This window comes from Moschus berezovskii, chromosome 17 (assembly GCF_049115385.1).
Source record: "Moschus berezovskii isolate FMDL1 chromosome 17, NW_MosBer_1.0, whole genome shotgun sequence".
In the NCBI taxonomy this organism is placed as follows: Eukaryota; Metazoa; Chordata; class Mammalia; order Artiodactyla; family Moschidae; genus Moschus; species Moschus berezovskii.
Genome location: NC_142476.1, coordinates 30,188,250 through 30,211,247, shown reverse-complemented (window position 1 = coordinate 30,211,247; position 22,998 = coordinate 30,188,250). Strand labels below are relative to the sequence as shown.

At 37.6% G+C, this 22,998-nt stretch overlaps 1 protein-coding gene and 1 pseudogene across 2 annotated transcripts in view; both read left to right on the top strand.

Moving 5' to 3' along the window:
• Positions 1-22,998, top strand: part of XPR1 (xenotropic and polytropic retrovirus receptor 1) — a 215,991-nt gene that overhangs the window by 122,652 nt on the left and 70,341 nt on the right. For both annotated transcript variants that reach the window (XM_088845293.1, XM_055419154.2), the window contains exon 3: positions 16,309-16,410. In XM_088845293.1, coding sequence (XP_088701419.1) covers positions 16,309-16,410 — 102 coding nt within the window. The remainder of the gene's footprint in view (positions 1-16,308; positions 16,411-22,998) is intronic.
• On the top strand, positions 6,579-8,010 carry LOC129551320 (large ribosomal subunit protein uL15 pseudogene; annotated as a pseudogene).

Genomic DNA, 22,998 nt, shown 5'->3' with positions numbered 1-22,998 from the left:
AAATGGCAACCCACTCCAGTGTTCTTGCCTGGAGAATCCCAGGGACGGGGGAGCCTGGTGGGCTGCTGTCTTTGGGGTCACACAGAGTCGGACACGACTGAAGTGACTTAGCAGCAGCAGCAGCAGCATTATGTCTAAAAAATGTACATATCTCAATTTTAAAAATGCTTTATTGCTAAATACATGCTAATCATCATCTGTGCCTTCAACAAGTTGTAATCTTTTTGCTGGTGGAGGATCTTGCTTGGATGTTGAAATCTGCTGACTGATTGGGGTGGTGGTTGCTAAAAGTTGTGGTTGTGGCAATATCTTAAAGTAAGATGACAATGAAGTTTGCCTCCTCTGTTGACTCTTCCTTTCTCAAATGATTTTTCTGTAACATGCATTGCTGTTTTACCCTCAGAACTTCTTTCAGAATTGGAGTCAGTCTTCTCAAATCATGCCACTGCTTTATCAACTAGGTAATATTCTAAATCCTTTGTCGTCACTTCACCAATCTTCACAACATCTTCACCAGGACTCAACTCCATCTCAAAAAACTGTTTTCTTTGCTCATCCATTAAAAAGCAACTTCTGATTTGTTAAAATTTTATCATGAGATTGCAGCAATTCAGTCACATCTTTTAGACTCTACTTTTTTGGAGCCGGGGAGGGAATCTACTGTTTTATCTAACTCTTAGAGTGACCTATGAGTTATATGCAGATCCCCAAGTTACCCATTTCCTTACTGGCACAGTCTTAAGTCTTTTTTTTCTAACCTTTTTTTAAAAAATAATTATTAGAATATAGTTGCTTTACAATGTTGTGTTAGTTTCTGCTGTACAATGAAGTGAATCAGCTATATGTATACATATATTCCCGCTTTTTTAGATTTCCTTAGGCTTCACTTTTCATTCTTTCTTGCTCTTTCCTTCAAAGCTTTTAGTTACATCCTCCACTGAAGTCTTCATCCCTTTAAGTTATCAACGTTGGAATCAGCTTCTTCCAAACTTATATTAATGTTGATATTTTAACCTCTTTCTGTTAATCATGAATGTTCTTAATGGCATCAAGAATAGTGACTCCTTTCCAGAAGATTTCCTATTTACATTGCCTATATCCATCAGATGAATCACTTTTGTAACAATTATAGACTATTGAAATATATTTCTTAAATAATAAGACCTGAAAACTGAAATTTCTCTTGGTCTGTGGGTGGCAGAGTGAATGTTGTATTAGCAGGCATGAAAACAACACTGATCTGATCGCACATCTCCATCAGAACTTGGGTGCCCAGGTGCATTGTCAGCACTAACATTTTGAAAGAAATAGTTTTTACTAAGCAGTAGGTCTCAACAGTGGGCTTAAAATATTTCGTAAACTATGTTGTAAACAGATGTCCTGTCATGCAGGATTTGTTGTTCCATTTATAGAGCAGAGGCAGAGTAGATTGAGCATAATTCTTAAGGGCTCTAGGATATTTGAAATGATTAATAGTCATTGCTTCAACTTCAGGTACCCTGCTGCATTTGCCCGTAGTGAAAGAGTCCCCCCATTCTTAAGATTTTAAGCCAAGCATTGATTTCTCTCTAGATGTGAAAGTCTGGATAACATCCTTTTCCATTAGAAGGTTGTTTTATCTACATAGAAAATCTGTTGTTTAGTGTAGCTACTTTCATTCACTATCTTAGCTGGATCTCCTGGACAACTTGCTGCAACTTCTACATCAGCACTTGCAGCTTCACCTTGTACTTTAATGTTATGGAGATGACTTCTTTCCTTAAAGCTCATGAACAACCCTCCGCTAGCTTCAAGCTTCTGCAGTTCCCTCACCCTTCAGCCCTCATAGAATTGAGAAGATTTAGGGCCACGACTGAGCGACTGAACTGAACTGAACTGAAGGGCCTTCTCTGGAGTAGGCTTTGGCTTAAGGAAAGGCTGTGGCTGGTTTAATCTTCTGTTCAAACTGCTAAACTTTCTCTGTATCAGCAGTAAGGCTGTTTTACTTTTTTATCATTTATGTGTTAACTGAAGTAACACTTTTCATTTCCTTTAAGAACTTTTCCTTTGCATTTACAGTTTGGCAAACTGGCATAGGAGGCCTAGCTTTTGGCCTGTCTTGGCTTTGACATGCCTTCTTCACTAAGCTTAAATATTTCTAGCATTTGGTTTCAAATAAGATGTGTGCCTCTTTCACCTGAACCCTTAGAGGCCATTGTAGAGTTATTAATTGGCCTAATATCAACGTTATTGTGTCTTAGGGAATCAGGAGAAGGAAAGTGACTGGTGAATGGCCAGTTGGTTGAGCAGTCAGAACACATTGAATGTTTATGGTAAAATTTGCCATCTTATACAGGTGTGGTTCATGGTGCCCCAAAACAATTACAGTAGTAACATCAGACATCCCAGATCATCATAAAAAAGTATAATAATAATGAGAAAGTTTGGAATATTGTGAAAATTTCCAAGATGTAACACAGAGACATGCAGTGAACAGATGTTATTGGGAAGGTGGTGCAAATAGACTTCCTTGATTCAGAGTTGCCACAAACTTTCAATTTGTAAAAATGAAATATCTGTAACACGCAGTAAAGCTGAAATGAGGTATGCCTATATTTTGCTGCTGTTGGATGGTATGTTCTGTAAGTCTGGTTTAACTTGTTCAAATCCAGTGTTTCCTTATTGATGTTCTGTCTGGATGATCTGTGCATTGTTTGAAGTGATTTATTGAAGAACCCTACCACTATTGTAGTGCTTTCTATTTCTCCCTTAGATGTGGGGGTCCAGTCCTTTTTCCCCTCTTGGTGAAGCTGGGAGTTCCCTCCCGATTGTCTGGTGATTTGCCAGGGATGGGGTTTATGTCCAGAATGTGTCTCATCCTTTCCTAGTGATTCTCCTTCATCTGATATGTAAGAGTCACTCACCTCGTTTCTTCTGGATTACTTCCTGAGTAGTTCTAGATTCAGTGTCAGAGAAGGCAGTGGCAACCCACTCCGGTACTCTTGCCTGGAAAATCCCGTGGACAGAGGAGCCTGGTAGGCTGCAGTCCATGGAGTCGCTAAGAGTCGGACATGAATGAGCGACTTCACTTTCACTTTTCACTTTCATGCATTGGAGAAGGAAATGGCAATCCACTCCAGTGTTCTTGCCTGGAGAATCCCAGGGACGGGGGAGCCTGGTGGTCTACTGTCTATGGGATCGCACACAGTCGGACACAGCTGAAGCAACGCAGCAGCAGCAGATTCAGTGTGTCTGAGGGAAGAGAAGAATTCAAGAGTTGTCTGTGTTGCCATCTTGAACTAGAACACTCAATCCTTGTTTTAAGAGAAATGCAACTATAAAGTATGCTTTATTGTTCATTTGTCTGTATGTAATTAAGAGCCCAAATTGATTTTTAGATTAGAAATTAGTTAAGATTTTTTAATTGAATTGAATATGTTCATTTTTCCTCAAGGAAGTAGAAACTTGACCACTTTCTATTACCAAATCTTCTATTTAAACATAAAGTCACTAAGATTTTTTTAAAAACTGATTTTAGTAGCCAGTTTGTTTCCTTATTGCTTTATATGTTTTTCCTTTGTTATCTCATCTTTCTCAGTGTGATTCAGGGATGCATTTTTAAAGTTGCCTGTCAGTCATTGGAAGAGTCTCTTTATCAGTGGCCATTTTTCTGTTCTAATTTGAAGAATACTGAACAGTCTTAGCATATAGAGGAGGAGGGAAGTGTATAACGTTCTGGCTTTGAGGCAATTAGAGCTGAGAACTTAATTTTTTTTTTTTTTTTAGTTGACATGTTGCTGTGAAGTCAGAATAAAATTTGGAAATATTGGGGAAGTTTTTCAACAAAGGTGTAATTTATGGATCTTAAAGAAGTAACAGTACAACATGCTTGATTTTTCAATACTTTTTTTGTTAGAAAGCTATGTTTCCTAACTTTTCATATCTGACTAGAATATTGATGTTATGTCTTAAAAAAGCATTCTATCGACTGAGCGACTGAACTGAACTGAACTGAACTGATCTTTAGCTACCTGCCTGCTACTTCAGAGAGAAATGACTGTTGTTCTTTGAAATAACTGTCATTCTTTGAGATAACTATTGTTCTTTGAAAGCTTTATTCTTGGAATAAGTAACCAGAGTGGTTATAATTCTTATGGTTCATTCTTGTTTTCATCTTTGCAAAAAAAAAAAAAAAAACCCTGAAAATTCAGTTAAACTAATACCTCTCAAGTAATCATCAGATGTTTTGTATTTGGCTATGGCCATGCCACCCTGAACATGCATGATCTCTGAAGCTAAGTGGGGTTGGGCCTGGTTAGTACTTGTATGGGATTTATTTTGGTTTGTTTATAGTAAATCCAATCTTAATGTATATAACCCGTTGCTTTATAGAAGTGAAAAACCTATGATTACTAATAATTTATCTCAAGGTAGCTTTAAACTACATAGATTTGATTAACAAAGTAGCTTTAAATAATTGCATATACTTTCTAGTTAATGTGAAATAATTAGGCTAACAGAATTAACAAATGGAAGTCCTTCAGTAAAGAATAGATAATTCACTTTAAAGTATCATCTGTATACAAATTAGTGTTTTGTCATATTGGTTAAATGAAGAAACAGTGCTAGAAAAAGTTTTGTTACTGTCATTTAGCAGAATCCATCTCCAAGTCTTCCATATATACTAATTCCTGAAATTGATTTGCCTCAGTAATTGCCAGGCAGTTGTTCAAGAGTCCCCTTTCAAATGGCCTTTCTCTGATTTTATAAAAGAAAGGCTTGTTTCTTATTAAATCTGAATTGACTCTCTGGCTCCCAAACAAAGGAATACTCTGAAATACTCAAATATTTGATGTCGATGTTGAGAAAGTGAGTGATTAACAGGGAAACAAATCTTTCTGAAGTCAAATTGTTTTCAGTGAAATTGAAGAATGACTCTTTTGTCACCCTGTGCATTGTTAAAGCTGTCTGTGTGTGCTCACTCAGTTGTATGCAGATCTTTGCAGCCTCATGGACTGTATGTAGCCTGCCAGGCTCCTCTGTCCAAGAAATTTTCTAAGGAAGAATACTAGAGTGGGTTGTCATTCCCTACTCCAGGGGATCTTCCCCACCCAGGAATCCCACCTCTCCTCCATCTCCTGCATTGGCAGGCAGATTCTTTACCACTTGCACCACCTGGAAAACCCCAGCAACAGATCTATATGCAGGTTTTGGAAAACATTTGGAAGGAGTCCAAAGAATTGATGTTGCTACAACATACTTTCATTCCAGTCTACTTATTTATCTTTCTAGGAATAAAGTAATATTTATCAATGGATATATGAACTAATTGGGAGAAAAAGTATCATCCATTTAAAGATGAGATTTATTTTCAAATTACCAGTAACATTTTACTTTTTATATCTGATGTTTATCAAAGCTTATTACATATTTGTTGTACTGATGTAGTATGATGTAGTATGTTCTAATACTAGTAATGATAGCTCAATCCAGAAGAAATTCTAATATTTGAGTTTTATGGTTTGAAAAGTTGTATTTAAATTTTCATTTAACTACATTTAATGTCTAGGAAGTACAATATGATATTCATAAATGACTTCCAGATCCAAAATTACATTAGAATAAATTTTGTAGTGTAAGTGGAATGGAAATGTAAGTTCAAGAAAAAAATGAAATGATATAAAATTTCCAAATGTTAAGAGCTTTATTTATGTATTCGATAATGAATGGATGATGGTTATCATATTGCTATGGCATTTAAATTCCATTAGTTACATTTAAACCAATGTCATATTAATTTAAAATGCAAATAATTATGATGCATCAGAAATTTCGTTGCTTATAACTATTTAAATGTGCTCAAAATGTTTTGTTATAATTTTATTCAAGATAGTTTTTCAAAATTTTTTTAGAGGTTACGAAAGCAAAAAATACTTGAAAACACTGGTATACACAATTTGTTTTGCTATTGAATTATCCCCTCTTTGGAATTATTTATTGCTATTTCATTTATTTTGGTCATCTGATGACCAAACTCACTGGAAAAGTCCCTGATGCTAGGAAAGATCAGGGGCAGAACAAGAGGGTATCAGAGGATGAGATGGCTGGATGGTATCAATGATGCCATGAACATGAACTTGGGCAGACTCTGGGAGATGGTGAGGGACAGGGATGCCTGGCATGCTGCAGTCCATGGGGTCGCAAAGAGTCGGACATGACTGAACAACTGAGCAACAACAATAATTTCATCTATTGGTGGTTTTTGACTAGCAGACATTAGATAAGCATTCATTAGGGGTGATAAATCATTCCAATTCTGTCAAAGCTAGTGCCAGTGAGATAATTTCATCTCAATTATTTGTCATTAGAGGAACCAGAGATCAAATTGCCAACATCTTGGGTTGTAGAGAAAGCAAAGGAATTCCAGAAAAACATCTACTTCTGCTTCATTGAGTGCACTAAAGCCTTTGACTGTGTGGATCACAATAAACTGTGGAAAATTCTGAAAGAGATGGGAATACCTATCTCAGAAGACCTTAGTGTCTAATGAGAAATCTGTGTGCAAGTCAAAAAGCAACAGTTAGAACTGGATGTGGAACAACAGACTGGTTCCAGATTGGGAAAGGAGTACGTCAAGGCTGTACCTTGTCACCCTGCTTGTTTAATTTATATGCAGAGTACATCATGCGAAATGCTGGGCTAGTTGAAGCACAAGTTGGAATCAAGATTGCTGGGAGAAATGTCAATAACCTCAGATATAGAGATGACACCACCCTTATGGCAGAAAGTGAAGAACTAAAGAGCCTCTTGATGAAAGTGAAAGAGAAGAGTGAAAAAGTTGGTTTAAAACTCAACATTCAGCTCTTTCGTCAAGGCCGCCGACATGCCATCCAGACTAAGGAAGACCCTGAAACTTAAGGGCCACATGAACCACGACCATGGCTGCATCGGCAAACACCGGAAACACCTGGGAGGCTGAGGTAATGCTGGTGGCATGCGTCATCACAGGATCAACTTCGACAAATATCACCCAGGATACTTTGGGAAAGTTGGTATGAGGCATTACCACTTAGAGGAACCAGAGTTTCTGCCCGACTGTCAACCTTGATAAATTGTGGCCCTTGGTTAGTGAGCAGACACAAGTAAATGCTGCCAAGAACAAGACAGGAGCTGCTCCTATCATTGATGTGGTGCGATCAGGTTACTACAAAGTTCTGGGGAAAGGAAAGCTCCCAAAGCAGCCTGTCATTGTGAAGGCCAAATTCTTCAGCAGGAGAGGTGAGGAGAAGATTAAGGGTGTAGGTGGGGCTTGTGCCCTGGTGGTTTGAAGCCACATGCTGGGAAATTCATTAAATGTTAAGTGCTTTTCTAAAAAAAAAATAAATAAATAAAAATAAAACTCAACATTCAGAAAACTAAGATCATGGCATCCGGTCCCATCACTTCATAGCAAATAGATGGGGGAACAATGGAAACAGTGACGGACTTTATTTTCTTGGGCTCCAAAATCACTGCAGATGATGACTGTAGCCATGAAATTAAAAGAGGCTTGCTTCTTAGAAGAAAATCTATGACAGAACTAGAGAGCATATTAAAAAGCAGAGAGAGACATTACTTTGCTGACAAAGGTCCATCTAGTCAAAGCTATGGTTTTTCCAGTAGTCATGTATGAATATGAGAATTGGATTATAAAGAAAGCTGAGCGCCAAAGAATTGATGCTTTTGATGTTGGAGAAGACTCTTTAGAGTCCCTTGGACTGTAGGAAGATCAAACCATCCATCCTAAAGGAAATCAGTCCTGAATATTCATTGGAAGGACTGATGCTGAAACTGAAACTCTAATACTTTGGTCACTTGATGCCAAGAACTGACTCATTGGAAAAGACCCTGATGCTGGGAAAGATTGAGGACAACAGGAGAAGGGGACAACAGAGGATGAGATGGTTGGATGGCATCACCAGCTAAATGGACATGAGTCCGAGCAAGCTTGGGGAGTTGGTGATGGACAGGGAAGCCTGGCGTGCTGCAATACATGGGGTCACAAATAGTCGGGACACGACTGAGCAACTGAACTGGAAGAAAAGCTATGACAAACCTAGAGAACATATTAAAAAGCAGAGATACCACTTTGCTGGTAAAAGTCTGTATAATCAAAGCTATGGTTTTTCCAGTAGTCATGTACAGATGTGAGAATTGGACCATAAAGAAGGCTGAGCACTGAAGAATTGATGATTTTGAAATGTGGTGTTGGAGAAGACTCTTGAGAGTCACTTGGACTGCAAAATCAAACCAGTCAATCGTAAAGGAAATCAACCTTGAATATGCATTGGAAGGGCTGAAGCTGAATGAAGCTCCAGTACTTTGGCCACCTGATGTGAAAAGCTGACTCATTGATAAAGACCCTGATGCTGGGAAAGATTGAGAGCAAGAGGAGAAGGGGATGACAGAAAATGAGATGGTTGGATGGCATCACTGACTCAAGGGACATGAGCTTGAACAAGCTCCGGGAGCTGGTGCTGGACAGAGAAGCCTTGCAGCCTGTGGATTCACAAAGAGTTAGACACCACTGAGCAACTGAACTGAACTGATACTAAATCTGATTAGTCTCCCCATATCTCCTCATTTACAAAACATATCTGATCACAATCATTCCTCTGCCTATATCCTTCAAGGATGTCTCATTGGTCATAGGAAAAGGCTAGTCCTTTGTGCTGCAGGGCCTTACTGACCTGGCCTCTGCTTGCTTGTCTAGCCTTAACTGCCACCAGTGTCCTCCTTGCTCCCTGGATTGCTGTTACACCATCCTCTTCAATTTCTCAAATGTCTCCTGCTCGTTTCATTTTACAATATCGTGTTATATGCTGTTCCTGCTGCTTGGAGTGCTTCTGCTGCTCTAGCGAATGCTTACTTACCTGTCAGATTTCATTTCAGATGACACTTTCAGAGACTCCCTCACTGCCCCTCTCCCAATTCTTGCAGACTAGATTGGGCCCACTAATTTTTTTTTTTCATCTTTACTTTTTTCTTCAGATCCATATTACAGTTTGTGTATTTGTGTGAGTATTTGATTAAAGTCTGCTTCCTTGGGTAAGGTGTAATCTCTGAGGGCAGAGTTTATATGTATTTTGCTTATCATTATATTCCTAGCACCTGGCTCATTGCCTGATTCATGGGAGGAACTTACTGCTTGTCCAATGAATGACACTGAATTAGTCCTATTTCTACTACACCAATGATTTTAGAGTAACATTTTAATGTTTGAAATCCTTCTTTGCCATATGCTTTATATAATCACCCATCTGTTGATGAAGTAGCATTTGGGAAAAAATAGAATTTTAAGTTATTTATTCCTTATTTGTAAATCACACTTTTAAAAAAATCTCAGAACACTTTTTTTTCTAAAAGCGTGGAACCAGTAGTGCTAAATATTCTTCCTATATTTGATGGGACCTAGTCACATGTTAATTTTTATTTATCAGCCATCTTCATTTCTGAGTAGTTTTTGAGATGCTATGAAGCCATAGAAGCTATTGCATATGGAATATAGTAAAAATGCAGAGATATAGTGGTAATATTAAAGTTTATGCCTTTCAAACCATTTTTCTACAGAATCATATTCTTGAAAATTTTAATAGATGTTCTTCATCCCCTTCCCTATCTTCCCTCTGTCCTTCCCAGCTATCCTCCCTCTACCCCCAAGAAGGATTGTGTTCTTATAAATAACTTTCAGAAACACAGTATACTACTTCTCCTCCTTATAAAATAATAACAATGTATGTTAGCATAGTAAAGCTTCTTTTGCCTTGAAGCAAAGTTTCTCTGATGCTGGGAGGGATTGGGGGCAGGAGAAGAAGGGGACGACAGAGAATGAGATGGCTGGATGGCATCACCGACTCGATGGAGGTGAGTTTGAGTGAACTTCGGGAGTTGGTGATGGACAGGGAGGCCTGGCGTGCTGTGATTCATGGGGTCGCAAAGAGTCGGACACGACTGAGCGACTGAACTGAACTGAACTGAAAGTTTCTCAACTTGGTGGGGGTATCGTTTCGGATTCTCTGTTGAGGAAGAGGAAAGAGAGAAGATGATGTCCTAGCTCTTATAGGGTGTTAGGAACATCCTTGGCCTCTATCCCCTAGACTCCAGTAACACCTTCTTAGTTTTGAGAAACAGAAATGCCTCTAGACATTTCCAAATGACCCCCAGGAGACAAAATCATCCCTCATTGAGAACTACTACATTAAAGAGATCAGACTTACTTGAATTCCTTGAAATTCTTCTCTTCCTTCTTCTTTCCTGTCATCTCTATACATAATGTCCTGGGAAATGCTATTTTAGATTATCTTTTTAGTAAAACTAAACTAATTCGACTTTTTCGACTCCTCCTTAAAACCCTTCAAAAGTTCCCATTGCACTTTGAATGAAATTGAAACTCAACATGATTTTCTTGCATGTAAAGGCCTTTGCTTACTTCCCTGACCTTACCTCCTGTCACATCATACTGTCAGTCCCATTGTGATCTGCTTTCAGGTCCCCTCAGGCACCCAAATTTCTTTCCTCATGTGCTGTTCCTTGTGTTGGTAATCATTTGCCCTTTCTTTTCCTTATGTTTTAGGTTCAGGTTTCAGATTAAAAGTTATCTCCTATGGAGAGGTCTTTTCTGATGATCTCTTACCCTGCCAAAAAGGATAGTCAATCCATTCTAGTTCTACAGTCTATCTCAATACCCTGTTTGTTGTTTTCATTATACTTTCTAGCTTGTAACTCTTTGTTTATTTGTGTGGGTTTTTTTCCTTTCTGCTTCCGTCATTAGACTACAAACTTTATGAGGGCAGAAACCACGTCTATCTTGTTCTTCTGTCTCCAGCATTTAGCACAGAGCCTGTCATCTAATAGGACAATAATTATTTGTTGAATAAATAAATAGGCTTTAATGTTTCAATGTGTTTATGTTATAGGGTTAAACTTGGACTTAAAATATTTTTTATTGAGATATAATTTAGATACCGTAAAATTTCACCCTTTGAAAGTATAAAATTTAGTGGTTTCTAATATATTCACAAGGTTGCATAACCATCACTACTGTCTTAATTCCAAGACATTTTCATCACTCCCAATCTCCCTCCCTTCAGCCCCTGCCAACCACTAGTCTACTTTCTGTCTTTATGGATTTGCCTGTTCTGGACATATATAAAATAGGATTTTGTGATATGTGATATTTAGTATTTAGCTTCTTTCCTTTTCCGTAATGCTCTCAAGGTCTGTGCTGTAGCATGTATACTACTACTGCGTAAGAGACAGAGAAAGCTTCTGACATAGACATCAGAAGGGGTCAGAAAGAATGCCTCCCTGCTAGCCTTTAACAGTATGTTATCAGTGGCAAGCCACTCCAGTACTCTTGCCTAGAAAATCCCATGGATGGAGGAGCCTGGTAGGCTGCAGTCCGTGGGGTCGCTAAGGGTCGGACACGACTGAGCGACTTCACTTTCACTATGTACTTATCAGCAGGCTGCTAATTAGAGAAAGGAAATATCTCAAAACTCAGAGTGGCACAGACCCTTCACTTAGAGCATACATTTTGAGATAATATTGGCACAAGGTTAGTTGTCCCGGGCCATAAAACGATTGACATGAATCTTGAAGAAAGGCGGGTTTCCAAGCAAATACAGTTTCATTAACATAGATTAGGAGAACAATTGTATGAGTAAAACATATTGGTTTGTTGAGCCCTTATAGGTTCTGAGTCTTAAACGAACCTACTTGAAGAAAGGCAGAGTCTAGGGTAAATACATAGTTCATTAACATAGCTTAAGAAAAACATTTCCACAAGAAAAACGCATTGGTCAGCTCAAGACCTGAGAAAAGTTAAGTTCAGGTGGAACCAGGTATCATCATGGCAACACAGAATTTTGAGAGAAACCTCCTTTTAATTTTGTATAGAGAAGGGAAAATATCTGACATTTGTAGTTTGTTTCCTCCTGCTGCTTAAGAGAGAGATAAAAAATGTCTGACGCTTGCAGCCAATTTCCTCAGTTTGGAGACCCCGAGCCTTCAGGAAATGGCAACCCACTCCAGTATTCTTGCCTAGAGAATTCCGTGGACGGAGGAGGCTGGTGGGCTGCTGTCCATGGGGTCGCACAGAGTCAGACATGACTGAAGCGACTTAGCATGCATGCATGCATTGGAGAAGGAAATGGCAACCCACTCCAGTATTCTCGCCTGGAGAATCCCAGGGACGGAGGAGCCTGGTGGGCTGCTGTCTATGGGATCGCACAGAGTCGGACACGACTGAAGTGACCTAGCAGCAGCAGCAGCAGCCTTCCTGCCTGTTACACTCTCAGAGATCAAACCAGTCAATCCTGAAGGAATCAACCCTGAATATTCACTGGAAGGACTGATGCTCCAATAATTTGGCCACCTGATGTGAAGAGTTGAATCACTGGAAAAGACCTTTTTTGCTGGGAAAGATTGAAGGCAAAAGGAGAAGAGGGTGGCAGAGGGTATGATAGTTAGATAGCATCACTGACTCAATGGACATGAGTTAGAACAAACTTTACTGCTGCTGCTAAGTCGCTTCAGTCGTGTCCGACTCTGTGCGACCCCATAGACAACAGCCCACCAAGCTCCACCATCCCTGGGATTCTCCAGGCAAGAACACTGGAATGGGTTGCCATTTCCTTCTCCAATACGTGAAAGTGAAAAGTGAAAGTGAAGTCACTCAGTCGTGTCTGACTCTTCACGACCCCATGGACTGCAGCCTACCAGGCTCCTCCGTCCATGGGATTTTCCAGGCAAGAGTCCTGGAGTGGGGTGCCATTGCCTTCTCCTACTACTGCGTCTTATGGCTGAATAATATTTTATTATGTGGATATGTCATGTTCTGTTTATCCTCCATCAGTTTATAGATTCTTTGATTATTTCCAATTTTTGGCTATTATGAATAATGCTGCAATGGGCATTCGTGCACAATTTTTTTTTCACTTCTCTTGGGTATATACCTAGAAGTGGAATTGCCGGATCATATGGTAGCTCTGTATTTAATATTTTGGGGACCTTAAACATTTTTCCCAAGTGCCTGCATCATTTCATATTCTCACCAGCAGTATACGAGAGTTTCAGTTTGTCTTCACCCTTGCCAATACTTGTTTTTTTTCTGTTTTTTTTGAGAAATCTCTGTCAGATCCTTGCCCATTTTTAAAATTGGGTTTAACTGGGCTATTTGTCTTTTAGTTGTTGAGTTCTAGGAGTTCTGGGTGTTAGATTCTTATCTGACATATGGTTTGCACATATTTTCTTCAATTCTCTGGTTGTCTTTTCACTTTCTTGAGAGTGTCCTTTTAAACACATAATTTTTTAATTTTGATGAATTCCATTTTATCAGTATTTTCTTTTTATTACTTATACTTTTGGAAATTTATCTTAGGAACCATTGCCTCATCTAAGATCATGAAGATTTATTCCTGTTTTTCTTTAAGAGTTTTATACTTTTCAAATTTATATTTAAATCTTTGATCCATTTAGACAATTTTAGTATATGATGTGAGAGAGGGGTCATCTTCATTCCTTTGAATACAAATATTTAATTGTTGGAGTTTAGTCTTTTTAAACTTTAATAGAGAGTTACAATTTTCTCAAAATGTTTCATATTTACAATTTAAAAAATAAAGTATGGAGTGCATATTGTGTACCAGACATTATGTTGGGCATAGGATCTATAAAGATAAAAAATACATAATTCTTACCTTCAATCTCTCAAAGCTCTGGAAATTAAGAAAACTGAAAGTAGTCATAAAAATTTGAGGTTACTCATTGTTTTAAAGAATTGATTTTTGAGAGATTTTATGTGAAAGTAAGATGACACTTATAGTAAAATAGATAGATAGTCCTGAAAATTGCTATAAAAAGCACTTGATGGTGGTTGCTATGCAGTAAGAATATTTTACCTTGATTAGTACTCTTAGAGTTATTTGCTATTAACTTAGTAATTTGGGGAGTGGTAGATGAGAAATTGTCTGTCATCCACAAATGCAAGGTAGAGATAAAACCGTAACAGAAATGACAGATCTCTCGTTATTCTCACTCGCTCTCTTCTCTGTCTTTCTCTTTAGTATAACTGACTGTATTAATATTTATTTAACTAAGAGCAAAGGGTTCTTTACAGCAGTACTCTCTGAGTCATTCTTTGCCAGTTCTGGATTTTTTTTCCCACCCTTTCATCTTTCTTCCTTTTTTTCCTCTTGATGCTAATCTTACATTTGTTGGTAGATCTTGCTAATATATGGACTTATTTACACTAGATTTCTTTGAACTAAATTTAGTCTTTGGTGACTAATTGAATTAGTAGTTTTGTGACTGATTAGCATTAGGACATGTTGGGGTTTTTTTCCTAATAATACAATAGAGGATAAAATTAAAATTTTTTTAAAGTGGGTAGATAAGTCGAGTAAGATATTACTCTTATTCTAAATAAGCTATAGCCAGATGTATTAAAAAAGCAGCGTCTGGAGAATTCCCAGGTTGTCTGGTTGTTAGGACTCAGTGCTTTCATTATGGGGGCCCAAGTTCAATCCCAGATATGGGAACTAAGATCCTGAGAGCCATTTAGAGAGGCCAGAATAAAAAAAAGAGTAACATAATGTTACCATGGAGCATCTTTTAACTCAAGGTCAGTTTTTCAAAAAGCTTTGTCCTGCTTTATGGTTTGAAAAAATAATTCTCACTGGCCTTGGGCAGTTACAGTCTTTATTGTACCTCAGCTGCTAAGCTTACATGAGGAACTTAAAGTAGCCATCCTTTCTTTACTGCAAAATCAGTAGAATCCTGCATAAATTGTTCAGTTCTAAAGCATAAGAATAGAGAAATAGTAGTGCTATTTTTTTTACATTTTTGTTTTCAAATTGAATAGATTCAACATGCTTTTTAAAACTTCATTTTAAGCTTTTGTTTTCTTTAAAATATCTCTGGAATTAGTGTGTGTTTGTGTGTGTGTGTGTGTGACATACTACTTAGGAAATACTATTTCTCTTATTACTGGAGAGGTGAATTATTTAAGGATTTCTGGGATTCTCCTAAGAATTGAAGCATCTGAGGGATGTAAAAGAACCTATACTTTCTCTGGGCATTTCAAGCTTAGAGTACACTAGAGATCCAGAAATAAGATAGTTCTAAATTACAGTTAGCATCTGGAGTCCAGTCAGAGCTCACTTGGGCAAGAAACATACCCTTTTTAGCCTTGGGGCTCCTGAAGATATATTTATCTGTACTATGTTGCTGCTAAGTCACTTCAGTCGTGTCCGACTCTGCGTGACCCCATAGACAGAAGCCCACCAGGCTCCCCCGTCCCTGGGATTCTCCAGGCAAGAACACTGGAGTGGGTTGCCATTTCCTTCTCCAATGTGTGAGTGAAAAGTGAAAGTGAAGTCGCTCAGTTGTGTCTGACCCTTAGCGACCCCACGGACTGCAGCCTACCAGGCTCCTCCATCCATGGGATTTTCTAGGCAAGAGTACTGGAGTGGCTTGCCATTGCCTTCTCCGTATCTGTATTATAGGATTGAGTAAATCAGTATGCTGTATGACAACTCACGACGTGGATCCTGCCTACAAGAACATACATTGATTGGCCCACACAGTGTTTTTAAAATATCTAGATTTATGACTTCTCCCTGAAAAATTGGAAGATCTGACAACCTAGGCAGCAACTAGCTAGATGGACTTGTGCTCTGCCGTTAACTAGAATCCGTACCACTAATCCTGAATGTGTCAGTTGCCATTTATCACCACACTTGCACAATTACCCAGTTACTTAGCTCATTTATGTTCCTATCCAGCAACTGAACGTTTGGAATATCTAATTTATAACCATCAGTCTATGTCTCTTTCTCTATGTCTGGTGCAGCTAAGGTAAAAATGAGTAGGTAGGTAGAACAATCAGCTCTTTTTTTTCCAGAAACCATTACGTATTCATGTCTTCATTTTATGCAATATTAGTCTACTCTCTGCTGAATCTTATTTACTTCACCTCCCAGTGCCTTGAGACTGCTTTGATCACTTCTGTCTGCAGTAGTGTCTTCTGAAGTCTTCTGAACGCTTATTTTCTCCACCACTATAAATTTATTATAGTAGAGATTTAGAAAACCTCATTCAATTTAAAAAATTGTGTGCCTATGAAGAAGCCTTTGATTAACCTTTCCTTAGTATGGTTCATAAGTTCATTTTTTCAAAGAAATGCATATATTTTTGTCATTTTGAAAAGAAAGTGTTAGTAACTTACAGTTTTGTTTCCCTAGTTGGTCTTTGGACATTAAATTTAAATATTGTTTTCTTTGCTTTCAGTTACAGATGAGGACACAGTAAAGAGGTACTTTGCCAAGTTTGAAGAAAAGTTTTTCCAAACCTGTGAAAAAGAACTTGCCAAAATCAACACATTTTATTCAGGTAAGCAGTTTTTTGGTACAACATACAGGAGACAATTTCTGCTGCTAAGGAAGGAGAAACTCTACCATGTCATTGTTGAAACTTCTGATCATTTTTAGATTGGGGCTTTTCCTGCTATACTGCAATTAAGGGGTATTTACTTTAGCTGAGGTAGGAATACATATGGTACTTCGCTCTTTGAACTTTGTATGGTCATTGCCCAATTCTCTTGCAGTTGTAAGGATTTCAGGAACTCATTATGAATCAATATTTTGATAAAGCTTCACCATGGCCCATTCCCAAGTATTAAAGAGTCAGAAACATGGTTTTACCATTTCTCTCAGAGCTTAATTACATAGCTGCAGCTTATTAACTATGTCACTTTTAATGCCTTTCCATCGCATGAAACACTCATATGTGTCTCTCTAGGATATGGCCTCCAGAGTGGCATCTACCAGATGCGATTGGAGTTGAGATGAAAATTTCTATTTCTTTGCGTCTGACCCTTTAACATTTTGTTTGTATATATATTTACCCCCTACTCCTTTAACATCCATCTGCTTTTCCACCTCACAGAACTCTAAATCCTTGACTCCTTCATTCTGCTCCAGTTGACCAGGATCCTCCCCAAATTACTTTCGTTTCTATCAGTCCTTGTGCTTTTAATCCCTTCACCCTCGCTGCCTTATATTGATTGCTTCTGCCTGGCAAAACTCCAGCTGTAGTTTTACCAGCCTTTTACCTTCTTCATTCCTACCCCCAGGCTGCTTAGGACAGTTGGGGAAAAAAAAACAAACATATAGTGAAACAAATGTGAACCACTGTAAATTCATTATTGCATTCTTAACTATGTTCTCAGAGCTGCCTGTGAGTCCTGCTTTGCCCTTTTCCATACTCCAGAGTGCTTTTCTAGACCCCATACCATTTTCTTGAATTACCTGACACAACTATCCTTCCTATCATGTTCATTATACATCCTTCTTTACAAATAAAAATAAAGACTTTCAGTTCCTATTGATGTGTAATACTTATGCAGATCTATGCCACTCCCCTACCCTCAAATACCTATAGACATTCTTACCCTTATTTATTTTCCTCCAATATTTGTAGAAAAGATATATCTCCTCAGTCCATGGCAAATTCTATAACTAATGACTGAGTTTCAGCTCCTGGAAACCTTGTTCCAGAAATTATTTCCTCTAAGACTTATTGAATAAATAGCCTCCTTAGTAAGTCACTTCTTTAAACAGTAAATAAATTTAAAAAGGAAGCAAATACCTAAACTCTGTGTTTTCCTTCTCATTTTTCACTTACAGCTGGATTTCTTCCTAGGCAGAGGGAGTAGTTTATGCAAAGGCAGGAGCTGTGAAAGGGCATAGTATATATACATGTCCTTTTCACTTTGTTACAAGTATGTAGAAGGCAGAGACAGAACAGAAATATTATTTGACACCATGCAAAGGCATAGTTTTTCAACAAGGGTTAAAAATGTACAGCCGAAATTACAGTGTTCAAAGAAATTAGACTAGGAAGTAAGAGGATAAAGAGGAATCAGGATATAGACAGGTGAGAGGGCAGCCATATAATGTAGAGTGAGGAAAATGGAGACTAAAAGAGGAAGGCATTTACAAAGGAAAGAGTATTTAGACTAAGAAAAGTCCATTGGATATGATCTAAAGTTGTAAATGAGAAACATACAAAGTCAAGTTCATTAGCATTTTTCTTTTATTCTGTGAAGGCTCTCTGAACCCAACTCTAATTAAGTATAAATTAGATTACAAAAAATAGGTAATGTTTTTTGATTTCCAAAGAAAATTAAATATCTGCTCTTAGCAATAGTTACATACTTAATATATTTTGAGTTACAATAAAAAATGCATGCAAGGCTTCCCTGGTTGCTCACTAGTAAAAAATCCACCTGCCAATACAGGAGACATGAGTTTGATCCTTGATCTAGGAAGATCCCACATGTCACAGAGCAGCTAAGCCCATGTATCCCAACTATTGAGCCTGTGCTCTAGAGTCTGGGAGCCACAATTATTGACCCCATGTGCCCTAGAGCCCATGCTTCACAACAGGAGAAGCCACTGCAGCGAGAAGCCCACACACAACTAGAGAGTAGCCCCCACGTGCCACAACTAGAGAAAAGCTTGCACAGCAACAGACTCAACACAGCCAAAAATAGTTATTTTTTTAATACATATAAATTATGACCTCATCATACAGACAGATGTGTGTGTTTTGTATATGTTTGCAAACATCTGTATATGTGTGTATGTGCAATATATTTTATTAAAAATATTCTGATGAGATAATACTTATTCTTTATTCTCGTTTTGAGTTTTTAAATGCTGATTTATTATACACTAAATTGCTTTCATGATCGCATATTGGGTTATAACCCTCAGTTGGAAAAATGATATCTTAGACTTGGTTACTTTTCAAAGATAATTTTAGGCTTTCTACTATTTAAAATTTGGGAGCTATGATTTAATAACTTTATATCTCTGTGTGTATTGGCAGAGCCATTGGAGCATGTCTCTTGATGTCATTAAGCAGTAGGTACAAATTGATAATCTTCAGACTGACTTTTTGCCAGGTCAAGAAGTAATGGGTAATATGAAGACATGACTGACAGAAATAGAATTTGGCACTTATCCTAGATGGTATCATTTTTCTCCTTAGTTAGCCTCCTTCTCCGTGGCAGATTGTCTTGTAGACTGCAAACCTCAGATATTAGGACACATGAAAAACTGTAAATGATACAGGGATGAGTTAATGTTTTAAACCCTACCTCTACCCAGTCACATCTCACAAATTGTTTAATGGTCAGTTAAAAATGGTTGTTTTTAAAGTGAGATCTAGCATTGATTAAGGGCTTCCCAGGTAGTTAAGTGGTAAAGAAATCTGCCTGCCAAGGCAGGAACCACAGGAGATGTGGGTTTGATCCCTGGGTTGGGAGTAATCCCTGGAGGAGGAAATGGCAACCCACTCCAGTATTCTTGCCAGGATAATCCCATGGCAGAGGAGCCTGGTGGGGTCACATGGGGTCACAAAGAGTTGTACACCACTGAAACCTTGAAGTACCCCCCAAAAATGCTATAAAAGTCAAACCAATGAAACAGTATGAATACTACTAAAATATAGATGCTTATTTTCATACCAAGTCTATCACCTACAAATTGTTTTTTTGATTTTTGAACTTTATTACTTCCTATGCATCGACGTATATACCTGTAAAATGAGCAAAGTGATTCTCAGCCCTCTAGGGTTTCACATGTAAACAGTCAGAAACTGTTCTTTCAATATTTCAGAAAACCTAATGTAAGTTTTTTATTTATTACATATTTTAAACTAATAAGATAGAAGTGTTTTTTAGAGTTACAGATTAAATCTTCAATATTTGAAGGCCATGGGAAGAGAGGGAAATTTTTTAAAGGTGTCCTTTTGATGATAACATTTTTGCTTATCCCTGACCTAGAAGTCTTCCAGCTATTTTCTATTACTGAAAATGGTATCAGTCAATACAAACTGAAGGTTGTAGTGCTAGAAACTTTTTTTTTTATGACAGCCAGTACTGTTCTTTTCCATTGGGAGTACAAGTTACTTCATGTCACAAATTTCTCTTTTCTTGAACCAATTTGCTTTCTCCCTCCATTCAAAATACTTGGCTTCTAAGGACTATTTTTGTGTGCCTGCATTTGAAAGAATCTTAGACTGTACCTGTTACTTTCAGTATTCCACAGTTAAAACAGGGAAGTCCTTTTAATTGGTTGGAATAATTTATTTTATTTTTTTAAGTGTTCACAGCAACTTTATTTATCATATGTCAAACTAAAACAACCAAATATTAATCAGCAGGTAAGTGGTTGAACATATAGTTTATCCTTACAACGAATACTTCTCAGCAGCAAAAAGCAACACGTTACTAGAACACATAGCAATATGGAGGCTCTTAAAAATGTTCACAGACTTAGAGAATGCTCTGTTTAAAATCAGTAACCAACAGGAACCTTCTGTATAGCACAGGAAACTGCTCAATGCTGTGTGACAGTCTGGATGGGAGGGGAACTTGGGCGAGAATGGATAATGTACGTGTATGACTGAGTCCTTTCCCCATTCACCTGCAACTATCACAACACTGTTTGCTAATCGACCATACCCCAGTACAAAACAAAAAGCCCCAAAATAATTGTCCTGCAGAGCAAAAGAAGCCAAACACCAAAGACTATACATTATATCATTTAACTTACATTAAGTTCTAGAAAAGACAGTGCTTACCTTTAGGCATATAATGGCAGAAAATAAGGAATTTCCTAGTTGGGATGGGGGGGGGGGGATGGTCAGTAATTGAAACCAAATGGATATGAGGGAACTTTCTGGCATGAAATATTCTATTTCTTGACTATAGTGGTGATGAGTCAAAACTCATCAAGCCATATACTTAATACATGTGCATTTAATTCTATTTAAGTTAGACCTCAAAAGAGTTTATTTAAGTGTCCAATTATTTCTGATTCCATATGCCCAGAAATCAGCAGTCAAGGGCAGGAATTACTCTGCTCTGGAAGTAACTGTTTTACATTATCAAAAGTATGTAGGGCTGCTCATGCATGTGAGGACAGAGATACAACCTAAACTAACCTTTTCTTACTCTTTTCTTCTTTCTTTCCTCTTCCTTCCTCCTTGCTTTTCTTTTTGTTTCTTTCTAAGACTGAAAGCATGGGGAATGCCCAGTCATGGGTAAAATAGTTTCAGGATTGAATCTTCACAAAAAAGTATACTATCATCTAAATTAGTGTTCTTTTAAACAATTGTAACTTGCAACCCAATAACTGGTGACTGCTGTGGGGTCATCACAAGCATTTTTTTAAAATATGAATAGGATTATAGATTGAGGGCAAGAGGAGAAGGGGCAGCAGAGGATGAGATGGCTAGATAACATCACTGACTCAGTGGACATGAGTTTAAGCAAACTCTGGGAGATAGTGAAGGACCGGGAGGCCTGGCATGCTACAGTTGATGGTGTTGCAAATAGTTGGACATGACTTAGTGACTGAACAATAGCAAGAGAATATAGTAGAATGGAAAATATCAGAGTACATCTAATATATTTCTTTACTAATTTTATCTGTTAAACTTTATGATGCTTGTTATTATAGAGTTTTGCAAAGTACTATGGAAACAAACATGAAGATGCATAAATGCAAACATTTAAATTTGCTCTTTGAAAATGGGTGGGCATTTGCCAAATTTTGGCGAAGTGTGTTTGGGAATGGCTTTGTGAGAATTGGAGTACAGTGTTCCAAGAAAAGGAAAAAACCTATCCAGATGCATAATGCATTAAAGTCCATAAAATATTTTGGGGTAAGGAGGATAACAGCTAGTCAGCTGAGGCTGGAGTTGTAAGAAAATTAGTGCTATTGATTAGAGAGAAAAGAATGAAAGAATAGGATATTATTTTCACACATAGAGGTTTTAAGGCTAAAAGAGGTTATAAGAATTTCAGGTCGTAAGAATTCCACATAAAAGCAGTGCAAAAATTGCATTTAATGTAACAAGATTAACTGAATCATCTGTAATGGGTCAACATTCTCATAAACTTACTTCGTATCTCAGTAACAGTGAAATCCATAAATTGAATCTGCAAGATGATAATATTGAAAGACAAACAAATAATAAAAGTGTTCTAAGACATTTATTTTATTTAATCAAGAATTATTCTTCAATTGCATAACAACATAATAGCTTTGCTATTTTGAAAATGCCTTGTATTTCTAAAATAACTTTTCTGAAAGTAAAAAATATGTATACAAATCTCATTAAAATTAAAATAGATCTTGATAACCTTTTTTTAGCTCTTTGGGGGATTCAGGCGCTTGAAAGTTCTTGAATGGTTATTGGAAATTTTTATCAAATATTTTATTATATGAGAGGTTATGGAATAAGCAGATATTATAATAGTAATCTGTTCTTAGAGTGTGACTTGGTTCACTGGCATGAATAGAAATTGGAATTTACTGCCAAAATAGACAATTTTCATCAGTATTTATAAAATTACTTAGGAATATTCATTTTTATTTTTTATAACTATTGATAAACCAAATATATTTTATATGCATATGTAATACTTTTTTCTAGATTCTGTGTTATTCCATTTATTTAAGCTTTTGGGGTAGCTTAGCTGGTAAAGAATCCGCCTACAATGCAGGAGACCTCAGTTCAATTCCTGGGTTGGGAAGATCTCCTGGAAAAGGGATAAGCTACCTACTCTAGTGTTCTTGGGCTTCCCTGGTGGCTCAGATGGTAAAGAATCCACTTGTAATGCACCTGGGTTCGATCCCTGGGTTGCGAAGATCCCCTGAAGAAGGGAATGGATACCCACTCCAGAATTCTGGCCTGGAGAATTCCATGGACAGAGGAGCCTGGCAGGCTTACAATCCATTGGGTAGGAAAGAGTTGGCCATGACTGAGCAACTTTCACATTTTGAAGCTTTTTGGAGGTCTGACTTTAGAAAACGGTGATATCATTACAGAATAGACTTGGACACTTGGTGTCAAAAAAGCAGTGTTTCTCATCCTTTTAAAACTTGTGCCCCTTTGGGTAAG